At 39.3% G+C, this 23074-nt stretch overlaps 1 protein-coding gene across 5 annotated transcripts in view; it reads left to right on the top strand.

The window, feature by feature from the left end:
* Positions 1-2233: 2233 nt before the first annotated feature.
* LOC124164226 overlaps positions 2234-23074 on the top strand; it is a 61143-nt gene continuing 40302 nt past the window's right edge. For 2 of the 5 annotated variants that reach the window (XM_046541458.1, XM_046541454.1), the window contains exons 1-6: positions 3532-3615; positions 4710-4883; positions 10909-11168; positions 12010-12217; positions 16105-16356; positions 19767-20250. In XM_046541458.1, the coding sequence (XP_046397414.1) occupies positions 3538-3615; positions 4710-4883; positions 10909-11168; positions 12010-12217; positions 16105-16356; positions 19767-20250 (1456 nt within the window). In that variant the 5' untranslated portion in view covers positions 3532-3537. Of the gene's footprint in view, positions 2387-2500; positions 2667-3294; positions 3439-3531; positions 3616-3718; positions 3962-4709; positions 4884-10908; positions 11169-12009; positions 12218-16104; positions 16357-19766; positions 20251-23074 lie in introns of those variants that run through there. The other 3 variants (XM_046541456.1, XM_046541455.1, XM_046541457.1) reach the window with 3 other exon arrangements.

Raw genomic sequence — 23074 nt, 5'->3', positions numbered from 1 at the left:
ACTCCAAAACGGAAATAATTGAATTAATCCTATACCCTTCTAAAATTTGAAAATGGCGCCAATTTCACCAAGTTGACAATACTTTAATTTATTTTATTTATTTATATCACACCATAAACAGCACTAAGGCCTTTACATTGGGTTTATAAACAAAATAAATTATGTAAATATAATTATAATAAACATGTATAAAAATAATCTCATAAATAACAAACATTTTCAACATATACAATACATACAAAAGGTCGGTGTTAAAAAGGTAGACTTTTCACTTGGTTATTAAAATTGGAGCGGGAGGCAAAGATGTCAAGAGAGGAACAAGTATTGGAGATTGAATTGAAAATAGAAGGTAGGCAGTGGCGCCGACTCCATGGGGCCTGAGGGGGTCCGAGACCCCTCGAAAATTCGTTATGGGTGAGAGGAAAAAATGTGTCAGGCTTGCCGATTTTCTCGGGTGTGTCCATATATCGATATTCGAATTGTCAGGGCTCTAATGTTTATCATATGGCTCTTTTAAAATGCTAAAAAAAACTTAAAACGCACTACTTTTAAAATTTCCCGGGGCATGATCCCCGGTTTGGGCCCCCCCAATATTTTTTATAAGTCGGCGTCCCTGAAGGTAGGCGGAAAAAAGAGGGATCTATGAGATATTGCCAGGCGGAAATTGGGCTGGTGTAGAGCTGCAGTATTGCGGGTTTTGCGAGCAGGGATGCGTAGTGAAAATAATGCTAGGAGATCACTGGATCTGAAGGACCAATTCATGATGCGGTAAACAATTTGATGTCTAATGTCAATCTGCGGTGGTTGGGGTGTAATAATCCAAGTGAATGAAGTATTTCGGCACGTGAAGAGAATCTGAGGTGAGGTAGGTATGCGATGTCGAACTATTGCTGAGAAGAAATTGAGTGGACGGTTGGTTAAAGACTTTCAGGCGATAATGAGCGATGTTTTCAGGTGCTATGTAAATCAAAAGTAGGTGATATTACGAAAAATTGACTTAGGGCTTCAAATAAAAGCGTTGTGCGATGGGTAAGGCCCGTTTCACACGGACGCGTACGTAGCGGACCGTCTGTGTCCATGTGAAACGGGCCTTAGGACTCAAAAACAGTAATTTTGTACGAGTATTTATTAAAATAAATAAATGAATTGGATGAAAAACCCTCTTTTAAAGGCTGCAGGGGGTTTGTAAACCGGAAACCTTCCCGTGGCTACGCCACTGGTGGTCTGGCCAGAGATCCCGGAGGCCCCCGAGATTAGGCCCCCCTAATAAACACCGCTCGTGTCCATATAGTGAAACGCAAATGAAAGAAGATGTGTAAAAAACTAAGATTACTTGAGCCACAGTTTTTACTGCAATTATTAACTTATACGTTTTCATTAGTTGCTTTGTTTACAACATTGCAAAAAGATGATAAAAAAAAACAAAGGAGTCAGAAGATAAGAGAGTACCCGATGCTTTTTGGAAAGGGTTATTCGAAAAGGTTATTTGAGAGGTTTTTCAGATTTCTGTGCAGTTTCAAGAAACTAATTCACCAAGTGGATAATAGGACCATAACACATTATTAAATTCTATAAGTCGTGAAATTCACACTTTCAATGATATTTTTTTCTTCCGAAATTGCAATTTTTGAAGATGAACTTCTATCTTGTTATTTAGAGCCAGAATAGCGTCGAAATCCTTTTCTAGTCAAGCAATTTCCTGAAATTTTCCGGGGGAGGATCCCCGAATTCGCAGGTAGGGAGCCCCAGCCTAGGGACCCCAGTCACCCCCACCTGCTGGGAGGGGAACAAAGGTTATAATTCCCTTTGGATCCACCAATGACTATAGGGAAAGGACCAACCTATTGACCACTCTAGACAGTGGCGTAGCCAGGGGGCGGAGGGGTGCCGGGGGGTCCGGACCCCTCGCCCCCGAAATATAAAAATACAATCATTTTCCTTCATAAAAGAAAACAAAATATTGAAAAATCATGAATTAAAAAATATTTATTTAACAAATGAAGTTTTTTCGATTATGAAAAGTGTTACAATTAGTTTAAACCCCATTACTTAGTACCCTGTTTTTAAAAAATTTCCCCCCTGGTTTTGGATTCCCCCCGAACGAAATTCCTGGCTACCCTACTGCCCCTATATGGGGGTGTCTATATGTCTATAGACACCCCCATAGCGACGCGGGTGTCTTATTAGTTACAATATTTAAGGTATGAGGAATTGTTGCGTAATATTCCGACAATTCACCTCAATAACTTAATTCGAATCGTCTAACAGTGACAAATTGAATTAGAATGCTGATAATCGATTAATCATGGGCAAAAATTATGTTGGAAGCTGAAGATTACAATCTCGGTCGATGATTCTCTTTTCTGTGAAAAGGATTCCGCAACGCGTAATTATACCTAATGTCATTGTTGATGTTAACCTGTTCATTAATTTCGTGAGCGCGTGCCGTTGGTGTCATCTGTATGTTAATGCAGTCAAGAATTTTCTCTATTCTATCTAGAACGGTGGGTTGAATTAACTGAAATCTCATTTGGATACGAAAAAAGTGTCAAGAATCGTTCGTGAATACCAAATCGAAAAAGTGGGACTTCTCGTGTATGTGTGCGAAGCCACGGCCGTGATAGCTGTCAAATAAGCATTCCAGTGCAAGGAATCGAGATATGAAGGTAGGTGTCAAATAGCCGCGGATAACAATTTTTAATCAATACTTTTAAATGCCGATTATGATGTGATCATCATGTAATAATTATCATAGGAACTCGAAAGAATTGGCATATGATATGGTTGCAACTGAAGCCTTACGATGATGATCCTTTCGTGTGTTTTATTAACAAACAAGTGCTTTATTTGAAAACTAACATCAGCAAGACCGCGAGGGTGAAGCATTTTCTCCTGTCTCACCCCTTTCAAAGTATAAAAATTGAGGGGAAAGCAAATATTATACACGATACATTGACACAGAATTCCAATTCAATTGGAATCAGTTGATTGTACAGAGCAATATTAAACTAAACTTCGTTCACGGGGAAAAATGGAAATATTCATTCCCAACTATTTGGTCTCCTCGTCACCTAGCGGTGTGGCATGGCAACCAATGGCAACCACAGCAGACGGATTTCAAACGGCTGTTACGTTCAGTGGATCACTATAATTTCACGTACTAGTAATGAATTATTTGTTTAAAATTGAATTTTTAATATTAAATAAAATATTTTTGTTAGTTTTAAATAGAATCCGATGCTTGTTTATTATGTATTCAGTGTTTTCATTTGGAGGGAGTAAAGCTGTCAATTGGAACAGCTTAAAAAAAAGAGAGTGCATCAGTCTGCTCCAAGCAAGGAAAACATGGATATTGTTGAAAGTGTGTAATAAATGGCTCTTTCCGACTGCCGTAGTGTGCACAGACTGCTCGAATCGAACATTTTACCTCTTCGCAAGGTACATATTGTTATTATTTCCATTTATATCTTAGAATTTCTTGTTGTCTTCTATGTTCCACATGCCGTGTTACTTATGTCTCGTCATCTCGTCTGCTATATGTGCAGTAAGGTTTTAGTATCAGGGAGGTACGGATCAATCGTTAGTCAATGGCTTGGGAGAGCGGAGAATTTGTGGGTAAACAGTTTCTTGCTTTTTAATTATCTTTTTGCATGGTACGTGGCAAGGAGTTGCGGCGCTGTGGATAGTTCGTAATTGTTTCTGGTGTACGAAGATGATAGCACAAACGAGAATCAGAGAACTTGCCCCATTGTTGTGCAGATGTTTATTCTTGGTTCCTGACTTGTTGGCGTGCCTTTGTCCAAGATTACTCTTCTGGTGCCCAATACCCGTGGTTTTGCCTTTTCCGTAGATATTTTCTTTTGCGACTCAAGGGATTGTGTTTGTGTTGATGTTACAATTTCGGCGTGTGTGTCATTTTTAACCTTAACTGGAGTGCTGCAATAGTTATTACGTGAACAAGGTGGTGAAAGTTGTGAATAACATTGATGCATTGAAGTTCATTTACCCATACTATTTAGATCAATCAAACGTAATGACTTCGCATTCTTTCCGGCTCTCCCTATTGGATGAAGTTAAATTTTTTTTACATGTTCCCTTAATTTCTTGATTCTAATTTTTCGGTCAATGGAAATGTATGTAATAATAATATTATAGTCAAGAGATCGAGACGGCAGTGCGTTAGAATATATATGTATTGAATAGTGTCACGAGAAAGTCGCTGGTTGCAATCTTACAAATCCTGGAAAGGATACTCCGTAAGTGGGGCAGATATTGTACCATTCCTAGGCTGTAAGATTTAAAAAATTAGCGGCAGAAGGAGTAACATTCATGTTATACAGCTGAATATTCGTGGTTACTTCAGTCACTCTGGGATTTACTTTTTATGTGAAAGACTTATTTTTCATAAATTAATCTGGAATATTCGATTTTTTCGTTGGCAACGAAGTATTCAAGAACTTATGTGTATCTTGCTTTGCTTTAATATATCGGCGATCGAAATTTCCCCCTGAGGTTCTTGCGTAGGCGAGGTATTGAAATACTATCAGTACGAATTTCATCCGAATGATTGCAAGCGGTATATGGATTGCATACTTCGCCTCTTGACTGTGCTGTCTGTTATCTTGTTGAAACAACAATCAATCACTTCATCGAGTCAACTTTGTTAGTATTGTTAACTAACGAAACATATGTTCTTGACTACGTATTAGGGTGACCAAGATGGACGGAGCTTATTGGATACTGTGTCATCGGCTAATATCAGCGAGAGAGGTGACATGGTTGGAGGTTGTGGTGTATTGAGGAGCAGCAGTGGACTACAGCAGCAACAGAGGTGGTCTTATCAAGATATGATTGGAAAAGCGGCCTATGCTGAATTCTGCCAGGCAAGTTAATTTTTATTTTTATTCTCGAAATTCAGTGGGGTCGCTCTAACCAACATTGGGGCTCAGTTGGTTTGCTTCAATTTCTTTTGAATTTTTTGTAATGCTTGGAATGGCATGTTTGTGATCCTTTTTATATTATTTTAACAGTTTTTCACTTAGCGAAAGGGAGTCATGAGGACGTGAATTATCCTCTTTAGGGTTCCCCATTGTGTTGAATGTTCAATATATGCTGCGGAGTTGCAACCCCTTAGGGACAACCTTCAGAAGGAGCAAATGAAGCGCACGTCACTCAGCCGGTAATAGAAATTCTGTGCGTCATATTTACTTTCGATCACCATTAATCTCATCCTGGGGAAAGTGATTGGTCACCTATGGTAGTCTTCTTACAGAATGTACTCATTGCCGTCATCGATAAATTCTTGCGATTGCGTGGATGGTCTCGCCAGATGGCTGCTGTCGCACTCAGGGGCAGGCCAATGCAGCGGTTTTAAAGTTCAGCAATCCATTCAAGTAAATGTGCAAATTCCTCTGATTCTCTTGTGGAAGTTCGGATGCGAGAACGGAACCAAAATCAGGGAAAAGCTACTTGAGACCTCACGGAGTTTGGAGCGGTCTGTTCGTTTTCCTTCCTGATTATTAAGCTTATGATTTATTAGTTGCGTGGCCACTGCTGATTTACATAGGGCGCATGCTAGTAACCCTGCTCAAAATTTAAATACTCTTTTCACTGTGTACTTTTTCTGCCCGTGAAGTCAAGAGTGGAGGATCTCACTAGCAGAGAGCCTGTGGGGATCCAATGCATGAGCTTACTGAGCAGGTAGCAACAAGGTGAACATCCGGGTCAGCATTGATGTAAAGATTCCTATGTAAATAAGGATTTAGGTGGTAGCAGACACCCACATTTCACAGAAGACCAAAACTAAGCATTACCAGGAGATACCTGAACTATGGGACACTGATCGATTTTCCTCAGCTCAAGCTTCTATCTACTCTGGCTGTCAGAATGATGTCATTTTCATTTAAATTAATTTTTGTCTTAATTGGTGACCATTTTGTACACTATGCATCAATTCAAATGTTTACTTTATAAATAACGTAGAATATGAGCATTTCAAGTATATCCCACAATCAGTGAATACTTTATTTTTCGAACTTACTCTGAAAAGAAATGTAGTCCTTTGTGGAAAGTTCTGAGCCACTTTAAAATCATTTTTCTTCAGCAGGAAATAATCCTAGAGATTAAATCAATTATTTCATGACAAAGTTTTTAAGATCTTCATTAACCATATTGTAATGGAAAGACTAAATATTTCTTTGGCTGTTGTGTGACTATTTAAGGACCACATACCAAGCCCCTTCATTATCTATGGAAGAGCCCTACGGTATTCCTTGTGCCCGATTGGTTTAAATCTTCAAAAATCATCTCAATTTTACATAACACAGAACACAAATCGTAATTTTCACTCTTTCCACATCAAACTGGTTGTAATAACTGAGTTTTGAATAAGGTGGCTTCCTATTATTTTTTATTGCCTAAATCGAAAGATTATTACTCCTGGAGTACGTATTTCACGCTTTTAGATTTGTAAATGATGATATCTATTTTTCTCGATTAAATAAAAAGTGAAAATTTTCAAGTGCACTAAAACGCGGCGGGTAAGCATGAATGCCGGGAAAACTCCGTGTGACGTCATTCTGGTTCCCGCTGCCGCAAGTGAGGTGACCTTGGGGCGAGGCTCTGAGCACGGATACCGCGCAGGATGCTAGCAAGTGGTGGAGTACCATGCTAGCTGGTAGGGCTTGGCTTAAGTAAGGATTATTAATACCTTATCAAATAAAGAAAACTTTCCGACCTTAGCCAGTTTTAATAGGTGATTATTAAGACATATTTCCCTGAGCTCTGTGCCTCATGCATGCATTGGTAACCTCAGGCGATGCAAAACTCCTATCTACTCGTATAGAAACTAGGTCCCTGTGACGTCACGTGGAATTGCATCGCATGGGCGGCAATCTGGCCTTTTTGAAATTAGGAAAAAATTGACCCTTGCCATTGGTCTAAACCGGTATTTCTAAAACCAAATAATTTGTATATTATGAATACACTAAAGGTGGGTAACGAATCACAATCAATGCCTTTTGTTTTCTGTGATGAAGGAAACTACCCTATTCAGTCGTAGAGCCTGAGAGGATTAAAGTTTAGAAATTACCATTTGTGTTCTGTTATCATGGATATATCGAAATTCCACCAAATCAAGCCTGAAAAACGATTTTATACGTTTGTAATTCACTATTATTATTTATCATAAAACTTTGGCACTCTCCTGACTTATAAGGGTTCCTGTAAGAAAAAGCTCAACAAAAATAAGAGAAGCAGAGTTTCTTATTTATTCCTCTAATTCAAATGGTTTTCCTTGGGTTTTCCTACACTATGTTTGAACCAGAGTGAGTTTTCTTGACGTTTACCTGAGGTTTTAGTGGGAAGAGTTTGTGAAGTTTTTCCTTATATTTTTAAAATTTTTTAGGAATCATTAGGTATCTTGGCCAAATAAAGAATGTGTGTTAAAAGTCAGTCTGCAAGAATATAGGCCTTTTGGCCATCCACGCTTAGTTTCTAGATGCTATTTCATGAAGATTTTGAATGAACGTGAGACACCTGCCTTAGTGCATCAATATTAGGTCACAGCTGGAAATTTAACTCCTGTTCAACCCCTCAGCTCCCTTGCATAAAAGTATTATTAAAATTTAATTGATTACCATCCACCATTAGTTACTTGTTGCTCACCAGCATTAACCATCATCATTTGTTTTGATTTCAAATGAACCTTATTTTATTCATATATGGCTTTATAGTTCAATGCAAGAACAAGAATCTTAAATATTGTAATCTAACATTGATGGTTAATGTTCGAATTTGCCTTCCTATAAGGTAGAATACATTCACGCATCATTGATTGTGCTGAAGTAAAATATTCTCTAGATTCACCAGATTCTTGGTGCTCACAAGCATTAGCCATCATCATTGGCAAACAAAAATTAATAATAAACCATCAAATATTTCCAGTTGGGAGGATATTACCCTAGCACAATCAATGATGTTTGAATTAGTTCCATCATTGGGAAAGCAAATTCTATAGCCACAGATGTTATGATTACAATATTAAACCTTCTTGTTCTGGCAATTAGCTAGCTATATAACCATAAATGAATGAAATAAGGTACATATGAAGTCAAAAACAGAATGCAAGTTAGCATGAAAACTCCAATCACAAGTCAGGAGAAAATGTCATGTGCCACTCTTAACAACATTTGATTAATTGATCTGAGAGGCTGCACTAAGTATCTCTTCATGAGGCAGGCTATAGTTTGATCCCCGACGTCACCTTTTTTTTATATTCAATTTGCAAATTCCATGTAAATTTTGGTTCATCAAAAATAAACCCAGGAATGAGAATTTTGAGACTTAAAAATGAAAAGTAATTTAGTCTTAAAAAACATCAATAATAATCAATCATATATGTGTTCAACTTAATGGCTCATTTTTCCTATTCTCTAATTTTCTTGAGGTCCCTTCCTTCTAAATTGATTTTTCACAAAATTTCACTTTTTTTTTTTGCTTTGGAGATATTTTTAAGTTAATTGATCTTCAACAAGCTTCATGACATTTCTCATTCATTATGGCATAATTGTATTTGTAGCATGAGCTACGTAAATGATAACCTATCTTCTGCACGAGGCTACAATAATAACTGCAGGAATAATGCTGGCCGTTAATACTTTTGGTCTTGTGTGAACTGCACATTCATACTCTACAAGAAATCTGTGGTGATTAAAAAGTGGCAACACAGAGACATTGTTCAAGTCAGCATTCTCTTTTCTCTCGTGTCCAGTCTCTTCACATGTGCTTCTTTCATGGACAGGAGGGGTGCTCAAACCATGGGGGATTCATTTTGATGGATTAATTCCAATTTATTTTTAGTTTATTAAATTGGATAAGTTCTTGGTAAGATACTGTATTTAATTGTTCATTATGTGGTTGTTCAGTCAGACCCAAAATTGCAATTGTTGTTAACAATTTGGTAGATGGGAGGGATAAATGAGTTCTGATGAAATTGATCCTCTCCATTAGACTAAATTCTCTCTGAGACAATGTGAAAGTTGCCGCCCACTTCTTATGAATTGGTAACATCATTAGATCATTTCCGGCTCATTTACTCCACCAAAGAGAACCTTCCTTTAAGGGCAGGGATAGATTACAAAAGTGTGAACAACAACAAACTGAGCTACAAGGCTGTGGAGCGTATGAGGAGCAGTGATCTACACAGCATGAGTTATTGATGCCATCAACTTATCTGTGTAAGGGTTACAATTATCAATGGGTTGAAAAGTACGTTAGGATATGAGGGCCATATAATTTTAAACGTCTATCGTACACAGCATCATCAATAACAATAAAATGATTATGGTAGATGAGTTAATACAAGGAATCCCCCCAAGGTTTTAAAGCTATCATTCATGCCAGGTCTTACCATTGACTTAAAAACCTTCCTTATAATCTTGCCCTGTGGGCCTTGTCATCTCAAATCAGGCAGATAGTGCAAAATCATGTCAGGTGACCATCACTGATTTCTCTGAAAGCTATGTATTTGAAAGCAGTATCCTTATGACGAATCATGATCACGTTATCTCAGCTCAGGACTGGACCATTTTAAAGTTATTATCCTTTGAACATTGCTGAGTCAGGCCTCTGAGTAAAAAAAGAGAAATCACATAATTGCTGATTACTAAGGAACCTTGGCCCATAAAGCAGTGATTATTGTTTCATTTTGATGAAAATGCATTTATGCACATTCTGACATAACTTTCAAGTAATTTGAAGTAATAATAAACAAATATGACTTCTTTTAACAATAAAAATGAGTAATTATTTAACAACTTCCAAACATTAATTATTTAACATTTTATTAATAAAAAAGGCACCCTATTTTCTTTAAAATTTTTCAGTGGGTAGTTGAAATGTTATGCTATCAGTTAAAAAATAAAAAAAGATGCTTAGTATTTTTTTTCTATTTCAAAGTTAAGCATGTTTTCGACCCAATGCACTCCTCTTGTACACCAAGATTGCATACCTTCAAGGAAAAAAAATGAAGATTCATTTTACTTGCGTTAGCATGCATAATGGATAAAAATTTCTTATCTGAATTATTGGTGACATCCATTGACTGAATGCAAGTTCAATCTTGTGTACTCCCATGGCATCAAATGTGTGCAAACACCCACTGTTACTTACGGGAAACAGTGAATGTGTCACAATTTGCACATAGTATTTTTCAATGGCATTTCACATTAGTCTTCTAATTTGGGCCACCTAGAACAATTCGATGGACCATGTGGATGCATAAACGAGACACTCATGTTGTTCTCTTCTAAACACACTGCAGTGATTTTAGCAATCCTCCAGAATTTTCAGAAACAACCAATGAAGTCATTCATGGTTAGATTTTGAAGTCTTTATACCTGAATTTGTTAGTGTCACAGCCTGTATGCATGTGTGGTTTGCAGAGCGAGTAATAGTTGTCCCATGTCTTTTAACAACCCAGACATAACTCAGTTTTGATGCCATGTACGGGTGCTCCCTTCGCCCAATCATTTTTTTTGGTCTAAATATTGCTAGTTCAACACATTGAATTCAAGGCATTGGTCCCCTAATGTTTCTTAGCCCGCCATTTGTCTCCGCATCTTCTGCTAGACCTTGCAATTGTGCCCAGCATCTCAATATCTCTTTCACAGTGATCGGAAAGGCGTCGTTTGCTGGTAGCAGAATTTTTGCCTTCACTCTGCACTTGATATTATTAAAAAAATCTGCATGGTGGTGTGTTTTGATAATTTTTTTTCAGCATTGAGTGTTGTAAATCTGTTAAAAATAGAAATTTCTTGTTTTGTGCAGGAATAGAAATATGTAACCCAAGTATTCTCAAATTAGTTTTCTGCTAATTCTTGTGACATTATGGTTTCCTCTTATTTGCAGGATAATGTTTGCGGTGGAGAGGGGATGGGTTCGGAGGAGGGTTTGGCAAAGGTTAGTGGTGGGACAAGGGGTATAATGGATCCGTTTTCTTCGTCATCGTCATCTTCTGTGGCTGCTGGAGACCAACTGGGAGGTGCAGGCAGCTCACTCTTGATTCATGATCTGGTTACTAAGATTCTTGAGGAGGACTCATCTCGTCCTTTCTTCTCATCTCCCAATTCTCAGTCAGAGGCTCCATTGCTGTCGCCGTCCTCCTTTGGGTGAGAGACATGTATTTTGAATAGGCTGGCTTGTGGCTACTGAGGAATAAAAGTGGCAGTCTAGTGAAATGTATCATTATTTTGTGCTTGATAAAGTAGTATTATAATTAATTAATGATATTTTGGTTCAGAATGGAGTTATACTTAAGTGTTGAAAGTAGGCTCATAGAATATGAATTAAGCTCTGAAATGACTGGTATTTCTTTAATGGTGCAAATGCTGTTGCAGTCAAAACATGTGAAAATCTGTTAACTGAAAAATATCTTTCTTATTGAAGCAAAAATGGACTAATAGGAATGGATTTACCTGAGTATGTTAAGCTAGAAGAGAGTCAAGTGTTATACTGTGTTTGCACGAATCTAAGACGAGGTATTTTTCCCTCCTAAATCCTGCAGAAAAGAGGGTTCGTCTTACAATTGGATGCAAAATTCTCGACGTCATTCGGGTTGCATAATTTACACAGGAAAAAAATTGGTCTTAGAATTGTGTTCGTCTTAGATTCGTGTAAATACGGTATTATATATAGGACAAGTTACGCTCTATTATGCACTGGGAAGATTATGGTGAAGTTATGGATCATTAAGCAAGTTAAGAAAGCATTAGTGTCAAAATGGAAAAGCATTCATTATATAAGTATTTAAAAGGAAGGTGAAGTCTAATTAGGTTTTGCAACCAATCAATTCATCCACTGCTGATATTATGATGGACTAATTGAATTGGTGGAGAACTGGAGCAGCTTAAATTGATGGCTTACTCTGGGAAAGCATCAAGTCTTGCTTAATTCGAAGCAAAGTCATGATCATTGAATGAAATATTATATCATATTGTTTCTTCTTGACAGGTTGCCTCCAATTGGTGAGCAGAATGACTTCTTGTCCTTATGTGGCAATAATGGTTGGGCGTCGCCTCTTGAGGCTGGGTCGTCTGACTTTTCTAACAGTAGGAGAAGAGACCTGTCACTTTGTGATGGACCACTGGGAATGTGTGGTAGTGATATCAATGACCACCATCACAGTGTTTCCAATGGCTTTGACTGCGGCAGAAGTGAGGTGAGTGGTTTACAATTACAGAGCTATTTTTTAACGATATGAGGTCTGCTGATTTTGCTGTCTAATTGCTGTTGTGTTCAATAGGGGCAGAATTAAAAAGAAACATCAATGGTAGATCCATGTAACAGAATTTATATCCTGGTTATACAACTGGCAAACAGTGGAATATTTTTCATTTATCCTATTGGTGTTTTGTCATGAGTTCTTTTTTCATTTCAATTATTCCATGATTCACGGAGAAACCCACTTGGTGCGTTAAAATTTACTGTAGTAATAATTCTGATATTTCCTCTGAAATTCAGATCAAAAGTTCGATTTTTCTCTTACATGAAATAATGTGTGAAAATATTAACTCCACTTGTTGTTAAAAAGCTGCTGGAGTTTCTCGTATAGAGCCCGAAATAGGGGATCACACAACAGAAGAGGTGACTCCTTTTCCCTTTAAAGATTGGCATGAGGTTGTTGGACCGGTAGATTTCTGCAAGTAATGCGAATGGGATGATAATCTTACTGTTTGCTAGACCATGTTGAGTGATGGAAGCAGGCTACGTTGAATAAATTTTTTATGGGAATTTACACTGTTGAAAATAAAGATCTGCTCGTAATTATCCTAAACTGTGTTACAAAATCGATATACTGTATATATGCGTGTAAGCGATGCACCCCTGTGTTGAGCATTGAAGCTAAAGAAAAAAATTTTTGTGGCATTTTTTTATCCTATCATATGGCGATGCAGACGTTGCAGATGCCTGGACTTAGGGCAGTTTTTGAGCAAAATTTCCACTTTCATTGCTATAAAAATTTACTCTGCGTTTTTTTAAATATATACAAACTGATCTTTTTCGGTCTACCAGGTTCGATTCTCCTAGTTTCTGGAGGCCAAATATTAGGCGAGTCACCTACTGAGCTCAAAGATATCTCGATATCTTTCAGCAATGGTATGACACGCACGTGGCTCTAAAAAGAATGAGACCTAACGCGACGTATATATGATGGCATTTAAGTTTTTTGAGCTCTAATTGATTGACACAAAGATTTATAGTTAAAACAAGGCTACTAATATTCAACATAGTCCAAACAGCACAATTTCGGAAGAAACAAGTGTAGCATAAGCGCATTCGAACAAGACGAGACGGACTGGAAACTTCAGGCAACGAAAACTGCGTATATCACATTGCTGCGCCTTCGCCCCTTTGCTTTCAAGGCAACGACGTCACGTGCAAGATCAGACGTGTTCTTCCCTTGCTTTTTTGCTCATAGCCTCGTAGCTTGAAATACGGAGGGGAGGGAGTGTGCTCCTTCCCCTCGACCTCTCCTTCAGCACTCTTCACTTACAATTAGAAGCATTTCCGATTTCTTCTGTCCACCATTTAGTCCAATGAACACATTCGTTCGAATTTTTTAAACCGCAGGTTTTGACACCAATATAATTTTCAGTTGCAAAAATCCTCATATTAGCGTCTGAAGATGATTTTTGAAAATCAGGTGCTCAGCGTTATGTAAATTGCTCGGCAAGAGAGATGTTGACTATTAACCAGGCATGTCCTTCAAAACTACGCGTTTCTCTACGTTTGATAAGCGATTACTATATGCAGTATAAATGCCACGGGATGCCCACTCGTGGCAGTAAATTTATCGTGTGCTCCGGAGCGAATCACCCCGCGCGATCTTTTCCATGTTCACCTCTGGGGTACCAACGAGACGGCGCGGAGAAAAATACTTGCGCGGGCGGCGACAAGAAAAGCAAACAGGAGCATTTTAAAAATATGTCACTAAGGGAGAAACTCCCCTGCCTGCCGCTTGTTTTTGACCTAGGATTACAGATGACTGACTCACACTGAAAACCAAGGCCACTCAGTTCCCCTTAGACTTGCGACCGGTGAAGGGGAGGGGGGGAAGATAAGAAGTTTGTGTAAGAGGCGCACCCTCATTTTCGGCTGCAATTTCTGGGAAAAAAGGTGCGCCTCTTACACGTGCTTATACGGTATATCAATGGTTAAATATATATCAATGGTCACTTTCTTTGACTGAGTAACTGCATGTTCAAATGATGGCTGTCGTTTTATGGGTCCCATTTCTTCACATGTTTAGTTATGTGTGTTGCCACTGATGTGCCTAAGTCTTTCAGATTCAAGACTTTTATCGCTAAATTTGCATACACAGAAATACTTTGTCTTTCCCATAAAATCCTTCTGAGCAGAATTCACTCGCCCTGGTATGAATGGTAACACTAGGTTTTCGGCATTTTAAAATTCCTTTCCTTTGTTTGATATTTACCGCTGTAACTGTGATAAAAAACAGTCCAATCGAGAATCACGACCTTTCATGACAGTGTTTTCAAACCGAGTGACAGGTATCTACCATAAAACCATGAGAAATGTATAACTTACATTTTGGCGGAAATTTTTCATATCATGGGCTCCCTCTTGATACCCCTCATCCAGGTGCTGGGGGAAGGTAGGTAGCAGCTAGATTGAACTAAACCGATTAGTATTGATTACAGTTGTTGCCAATCGGTCAAGAAGGGCACTGAAAGTAGCACGCTTAACTAAACACAATCGGATACAAAGAAACTGGAACAGGAGGTTTGTCAAAATGATTTTTCTTTTGCATTGAAGCTCAGTGGAGTGCTAAATATCCGTCAATCCACCTGCTAGTAATTAGCACCTCCTCTCCTCCAATCCTTTCTGTTCCTTCCATCCCTTCCCCAACTTCCGTCAACGCTTCTTGCTTTCAAATAACAATAGGTCTCGAGACCTGTACAAGGAAACTTGAACTGTGGGTTTGTCAAAATGAACTTTTTTTTTGCATTAAAGCTCAGTAGAGCACCGAATATCCGACAATCCGTCCGCTAATAATTAGCACCCCCTCTCCTCCTATTCTTCTGTGTCTTCCTTCCCCCAACTGCTAGCGCTTCATGCTTTCAAATATCAATCTGTCTCTACTGATGTCTTCAAATGAAACGAATCGTGCCATTGATGGCATGGTGCTGTCGACGGCCGCCGTGGTCACCACAGCGCCCATTTCAATCCGGCATAACGGTGGGCTGTCTACAGCATGAAATGCAGGCAGGAGGCTACATTTAGACTGCTTTCAGACGAAACGACTTTTTGCCGGCCGCCCAGCATGTAGGCATGAAATTCAGGCTGCTTTTAGACGAGACGACTTGCTCTGCCACGCTGTGTGCCGTGCCGTGAATGGCGGCCGGTCTGAAAGCTGTCTCGTCTGAAAGCCACCTTCCGTCCCCAGCCAGTGGCTGTGTTTAAGTCTACAAAATTTGTTGAGTTAGGCCCTCACTTAAGGTTTTTATGTAAAAAGTTATCCAATAATGCTGTATACTGCATTACTATGAGTCACCGTAATTACTGCTCAGCATTGACGCATGAGGGGTGCGTGATCTCCACTCTTTTGCGGGTGCTTTCAATTTCTTTCAGCACTTTATTGATTCAGAATATTTAAATCTTCAGGAGAGAAAGCGGATTATAGATATTTCGGAGAATTTCAGGATTTATAAATGTGAGTCGAAGAGAGAGGCTGTGATAAATTTGACGGCAAATTCCAGCGGAGACATGATTACCTTGCGCGATATCACACGAATGCGATTTGCGCGAGGCAAATCAAGCCCATTAACCTTGGAATCGTAATGAGTGAGATTGAATGAACGTCAGCAGCATTAAACAAGGAAGGCTTAATCTTGAATTTTGATTTAATAGATGTGATTATTTTGCTAATTCACTTAAAATTCGCGAAAAAGCAAAATTTTGTTTTTATCGATCGATTTTATTTTGTTATCACCGATTTCGTGTTATTTCGTTTTAATTTGAGATATGGTGTCTTTCGAATTTCACGGATCTCTAGTTATTGGTGATGGTTTTCCCATATTGCAGGCCGCCCACATGGACGTAGTGGGCTGCATGGGAGGGTCCAGTGGACTGGCCTCCATTCTTGGTGGAGATGTTGTCGACTTTGGTCTGCACAGGGAGGATGGGAGGAGGGGAAAGGCAGCACTGACCAACGGCATTGACGATGAGACTACGGCTGCTGCCGTTGCCACTGCCAACCTCATAGGTCTCTCTCAACTCGATGGGATGGGCATTGGTTTTCCTCTGCATGGCGATACATTCCCCGATCATCTCCAAGTAAGTGGTTGTTCGGAGCTTTTTATCGCAGGCTTGGTGTGCTTTATGAGTTTTTTCTTCAAGTATTGAAGTATGTTTTGAGAACTGTGTGTCAATATCAGGGAATGTCAATGATGAGTATAGAAAGTGAATAGGTGAGCATTGCATCTGTAAATTTCTGTGTTAATCATCACTGGAGACCCATAAAGAAGCTCGCTATTTATTTTAAGAGTTATTGTTAATTTTATGATTGTATTAGTACTTGTTGGTGTAAAAAACTGGGGAAGGGTTCATTTAACTTTTTTATTGTGGTTTTGTTCTTAATTTATTGCTGAAATACCTCACTTTTCAATATTTTACAATTTTTTTGTCTTATTAGCATGCCTATCTTGGATTATATTAATTGCATCATTGAGAAAGTTTCCTTCTAATATTGCTGAAAGCATCGAAAGGCTTTAGGCAATCAATCAATAGGATTTATTGCCAATTATAGTGCTGATCTTTTGGTATCGGTTCAGGTCCTGGTTCCAAGAACAATGTCATTTGATTTTTTTTTTTAAAGCCCTTTACTTTCGATGGGTGAACAGATTTCAAACTACAGTCCGGATGGCGAGAGTTGTCCAATGAGAGCAGAAAAGGAGGGGTGGGAAACCTTGCGCCAGCAGGGCTTGCAGCCGATCGCTGTCCCACAAAGGCGCTTCACACCCTTTCCTAGTCATACAATGTTGTCACGTGCATATGAACCACCAAAAAAAGCCCTTTCTTGGAATCACCAAATCAAGGGATTCTTCCTGTCAGTCCTCGCTCGTCGTCCCTTCGGGCTCCTTTCTTCGCGGAAGCATTTTGTTTCCATGTGACGTGGGCATTTCCCTTTCTCACCTGGCAACCTTGCCCCCTACCCCAAACCAGACCCTTCTGCCGGTCATTGGACAGCTCTTGGTGGCCAGACTGTAGTTTTCCTGCCATTTATTTTGGTACTGGTTCTTTTTGTCATTGGCTCTGGTCCCTGATTCAACCTCAAGAACTGATGGAACCGAGAGCCAAAAAACATACAGTTACATAACTAAGAATATACTTTTGGGGGACAAGGAGGACTGGGGGGGCGACTCCCCCTCCAGGCAATAATATTTTGGAAGTCTGGGAAAATTTTTGAAAAATGACATGCCTGGAAATACATTTACATCATTTACATATACTTAAAGTTTGGGTTCTCTTGTATTTCCATGGGAAATCATCACAACAGGGAAAACATTAGTGTGCTATTTTTTTTCTCGGCAGGGTTCGGGGGGTATCTATTTCTCTCATCACCCCACCCATAGTTATGCCACTGGAACCAACCCATCAATAGAGAAAATGTAACCCAACTTTATGGAAGACTCTTGTATGTTGTTTCATCCTTACTTAATTGAAAAGGTCATTCCTTCAACGTGATGTACTGATCTCCGAGGTAAAAGAAAGGATGAATATTGAATAAAAGTGGCAGTTGCAGGGTTTTATTTGTAAATCAGATCTTTAAAATGTTGTTCTGAAATTTTCACCAGTTAAGGTTGGGTCTTGTGGATAATGAGTGTTTCATGTATGACTGTTCTCCTGGATTTTGATGGAATCAAAATAGCTGGTGTTCTATGTTTCGTGCAAAAATGGGCTTGTATGATGGCAACTCTTATTGAGATAGCTGCCCCAAGGTGCCCTATGCCCAAAATACGGGTAATCTGTTTACCTAAATTATGATGAGAGACTCCTCTCGAAAATAGCTCTTCATTAACCATTTTCATTCAACTAGGGTAGTGTTGAACTTCCAATGTTTTTATATTATTTTACTCATAATATAGTGTCATAAGTGCCTTGGCTGATGAGACCATGTCTATAGAGTCAGATTAACACTTTCAATGCTGACCATGTAAAAGTCAAAATTATCCCCTGGTGCAGCTTCAGTTTTTTGATGCAAAATGCATGCCTGGATGCCAAAAGAGCTGGGAAAAATAATGAAAAATTGTCCATGGCTGTAATTTGTCAGCTTTGCAATTTTTTATTCATGACAAGATATCACGTCAACCGCACAGAGGCACGTAATGCAGGTTGCCTAATGTAAGATTTTGCTCTACGCCATAGTTTTCTTTCAATTTTTTTTTCTAAGCGATGTAACTGAAAAAGTACCAGGAAAATAAATTAGTAATGTCCTACTGGTGTCGCCATTTGTATTTTGCCACTGCCATAGGACATTATTGGTTTAGATGGATGTATCCCCTGCAAATAATAAGGACATAATATGCAAGTAATAAGGACAAGGAATCGCCATGAACAGCTGTTTGATTGGGATGGTAATTCCGCTCAAGATATTTCGGAATATTTCTTTTACTAGTACACCTCAGTGTTGGGATAGGGTTCTAGAATATTGAATAATTTCTATATTTTCTTCTCAAGCTACTATTCTCATCAATGGGTTCCTTTACTTGTTTCATGTTTTCAGCTCCAATACGCTTCCTCCCATTCAACCATCCGTAAGAATCACGTAACAAAAAATGGGTTTCACATCCCATTATTCCCTTCACTGCAGCTGCTTGAGATGGGCAGCTATCTGCTTTCAAGATTATTTTACGACGGTATGTTAGGGTGTCTCTTGGCGTACACCACTCCTGCTGGCTGTTCTAAGGTTGAAGGGGAAGAAGGGAGGTGTGGTAGTGAGATTTAGTCGGTCCTCTTTGTAAGAACTAGGAGAATATCTTTCTTGGGATTGCCATCGGCACGTCAAAAGATGGGGGTGGTATGAGGAAAGATTTGGCTGACGTGTCCTTTTCGGGTTATTGGGGTAGAGACTCCGGTTCCGAAGTAAAAATGGAAGTGGAAACAGAGGAATCAACGCACAACTTCCTCATTACTGTCTTCTGACTCAAGCGAATAACAAAGTTTCACAATATGATATACCCAAGTTAAAAATTAATACATAAAAACTGGAAATAATAGTGTTTGCAAGTAAACATCTTACGAGAAATCTTCATTCAGGTCACGTATTGTGGAATTTACCATGAATATTCTGCAGAAATCTAAAAATAATGCAAATTTACCGTAATGATAATGTGTACTTTCAATACAATACTGAGACAGGGACAGCATTTGAGATGTGGGTTTGGAGGAAGAGGGAGGGAATACAGTGGACGGATCGAGTAAGAAATGAGCAAGTGTTAAATAGGATAGTTGAGAAAAGAACATTGATGGACAAAATAAATCAAAGGAAAATCCTCCCCACCTGGCATTGGAGGTGCCTTGGAAAAGCCATTACATCCTGGGGAGACCTCTGTTCCAATCCAAGTGAAGTTGAATAACCTGTATGCATGACTGTGTACAAATGTTAATATATTTATTCAGTACTTTCAGCAATGGCATGTTGCCTTCTTGCTTGCACTACTCATTACTGTGTTTAATTTCTGCAGGCAAATGTTCCAATGATGCCCTCAGCCCAGCTGCACCCACTGCTCCAGTGTGAGTCACAATCTCCGCTGCAAAAGGGCCTCTCCTCTGCCTCCCCCATCATCTCCTCCTCCTCCTCCTACTTCCCCTCCTCGTCATACACTCCCAGCCAGCAGGCTGCTCAGCAGCGCCTCTCGACCTCTTTCTCGCAGCCGCCCCCACCTTACTGCAGCTCAACGTCTGTCGCCAATGGGGGCCATCGACACTCCACGACAGTCTCATCGCCATCTGGCATGGGTGGAGGTGTTTCGTCAAGGTCCTCACCGCCCTCAACTGCCAACGTGCTCCTTGGTGACCTCTCGCCCTCATCTGACTCAGGGTTTCCATCTCCACTCTCCCTTTACTCTCCTTCATCGTGCGACTCGACGCCTCCTAACAGGACGCTTAATGGCCTCTCCGGCATGGACCCCATGGCTCTCAGCAACGCCATTGACTACAACCATCAGTGTATGTTGAATGTATTTGTCTCTCTTCCTTAATGAGGGCACAATGTATTCAATTTTTTACGTATTTTTAAGTGTTGGTTTTTAAAGTTTGGTACAGTAAAACCTCTTTACATCGTAATGGAGGGGACCAAAATTTGGGCAATTTGATGTATGGAGGTTCACTATGGAGAGGTTTTAGTGATAGGCACCATTTTTTCATATCCTTCGGAAATGAAAGGCACTACTGTCTTCTAAACCATTATATTTATGTTTTTAAACAAACATGCATGCATTAGTGAACATATATTTATTATTTAATGATTACAGAAAGCAAGTGCTATTGCGTGATTTTTGCCATGATTCGAGAGAAAACAATGTGATCTCTCTTAATTCAAGTCACTTAAAATGATTAGGACAGTTGGATACCTTTTTTCTTATTTACTGTTAGGTATGCTCTCATATGGAACAAAATGGCCACAACTAATGGTTAACGTGAAAATTACAGCATGTTAAAGGTGTATAAGAAAAAAATGAGGGTGAAACATTTATCGCTGAAAATGTCATTCCACGTACGTAATTGTGGCTGCATTAATGGTCTCTAGTAGTTTCGGTACGATTTGCGGAGGTAGTTAGGCTGTCTCGGGGGTATCTCCTTGGTATGATAAGTGGAAGTTTTACGAGATAAAGAGGTTCACTACAAAGAGGATTGCCTATAAATTTACATGTCAATCTGACGGGACCGTACGGGTGGTATGAAGTATGGAGGTTTATGATGTAGAGAGGTTCACTACATAGAGGTTTTACTGTAGTTGTTTGTATGCATATATTGTGTTTCAGTCCAGGACAGTGTTTCATTTTCATGTTTTGAGTGCAGTTAACTATTTTGCATTTTTTCTAGGCATCCTAAAAAGTACGTTTATATAGCAGGAGTTTGAATATGTGGAAAAAATGCTAAAGGACTCATTTACAGTGGAAGCCCCTTATAACGACAGCTGTTGGGAACTGAGAAATCTGTCGCTATAGTGAGTTGTCGTTGTTACCGAATGCAATTACATCGTCACAAAAAAATCACTCATCAGGCGTCACCACGGCTGTTTCTGCCGAGAGGCGAAAATTGCAGCATGATAGCCGATTTAAATCATTATTTTGAACATTTAATTCACAAATGATCATATTCACTTGCAATCTATGATCAAATCATATGTAATTATGCAGGATGCTATATGCCGAGGCATTAGGAAGTCTATTTTAAAAGTCCCAGCTTCAGACTCACTCGTACTGAATTGTGCATTATGAGCTGTTATTATCCTTATTTCTTGGATGCTCCAAATATGCATGTCATAACTACCAGTTATGGCTATGCATCAGACTATTAAATGCTAAAACTTCGGAATCTGTTCAAAAATTCATACCTTCTATCTTTCCGAGTAGTAATGAAAATGATGGGTGGCTGCTGCAATTGGGTGACGAAAGGAGCGTGATAAAATTTTAGGGTTCCACATGAGCATTGCAAATCTATCTTTTTCAGGTTAACGGCGGAATGAAGGTGGAAGTAATCTTCTTATGCTTCAAGTCTGCCAGTATGAATGGTTTACTATCGTGTTTCAAAACAGCCGACTCAAATGCTATCGGAATCATGAAACCGAACAGCATTACGGCATCTAAAAAGCATATTAGTCATATCAATTATCTTCGGTGGAAAGGGTGAAAAACTGTTTCAAATAAATAGAAGGACAAATGATAAATGAAGTCCACTCTTTTTCTGTCTGTTAGCAATATTTATGTTTCGTAGAGATTCACGCAATCAGACGCAATATCAGCAGACGTAGAGACCTCTAGCGGCAGTAGCGCACACTTTTTGATAGGAATGCTGACTGGAACTGAAGAACGCTCGTAGTGTTAGGCGGCAATAACACAATTTTAACGTTTCTTAGTTCTATTGGTGGGTGGGCTGGGCAATTGTCAATGAATAATAGTACTTATTTATTCCTTCCACCAATCCTGGCATCAAACGCTCGTAACCACTGCGTGAAGATAGCAGCCGTCATCCAAGCATTTTTATTTGCTTCGTAAGTGCAAGGGAGAGTTTTAACTCCCTTAAAACATCGGGGATGGGCGGATTTCCCCACCACGAACGGTTTTAACTTATCTGAACCATCCATATTGGCGCATAAAAGAACAGTTACGCGGTCTTTACTTTTCTTCCCTCCTTTGCAGGGGCCCGTTCGAGTGGCGAGAGTTTTGTCCGGGAGAAGGTTAAAATATATGCCCGTCTCATCCGCGTTGTAAATATCGCAGGGGCTGTAATTGTCCAAATAGTCCGAAAATAGTCCTTTGTCCAAATAGTCCTTTAATGACCGAAGCCCAGCCTTCCAGGGCATTAAGGTCAACACTTGATTATTCACCGGATAGTTGGTAAAGGGATATCCCCTTCCTATTTTTAAACCGTGCAAACAATCCATCCGAGCACTTAAAATTGTCTTCACCAAGCCTCTCACACAAATACTCAGCTTTAGCCTTCATCATAGGGCCAGTGATAGGAATCCCTGCGGCTCTTTGCTGGCATAACCACGATAAAAGAGCAGTTTCTAGCTGCGGATGCTCTCCGGGCCGCAGGTGTTTTTGAGTGCTTGGACGCCCTTCTTTAAGCACTGCCGAACAAATTTGCTCTTTTTTCTTTAAAATAGTGAAGAATGTTGATGTATTAATTCCAAATCGCCTCGCTATTTCACTCTTTGAACACTCTCCACTTTCACAATCAGCAATAATTCTAATTTTGGTTTTTAAATCCAAGGACTTACGTTTACCAGCCATAGTGCTAGCAGACGGGCGGAATAATTTTTAAC

The sequence above is a fragment of the Ischnura elegans genome, chromosome 8, assembly GCF_921293095.1.
Source record: "Ischnura elegans chromosome 8, ioIscEleg1.1, whole genome shotgun sequence".
Lineage (NCBI taxonomy): Eukaryota > Metazoa > Arthropoda > Insecta > Odonata > Coenagrionidae > Ischnura > Ischnura elegans.
This window is presented reverse-complemented; position numbering and strand designations above follow the sequence as displayed.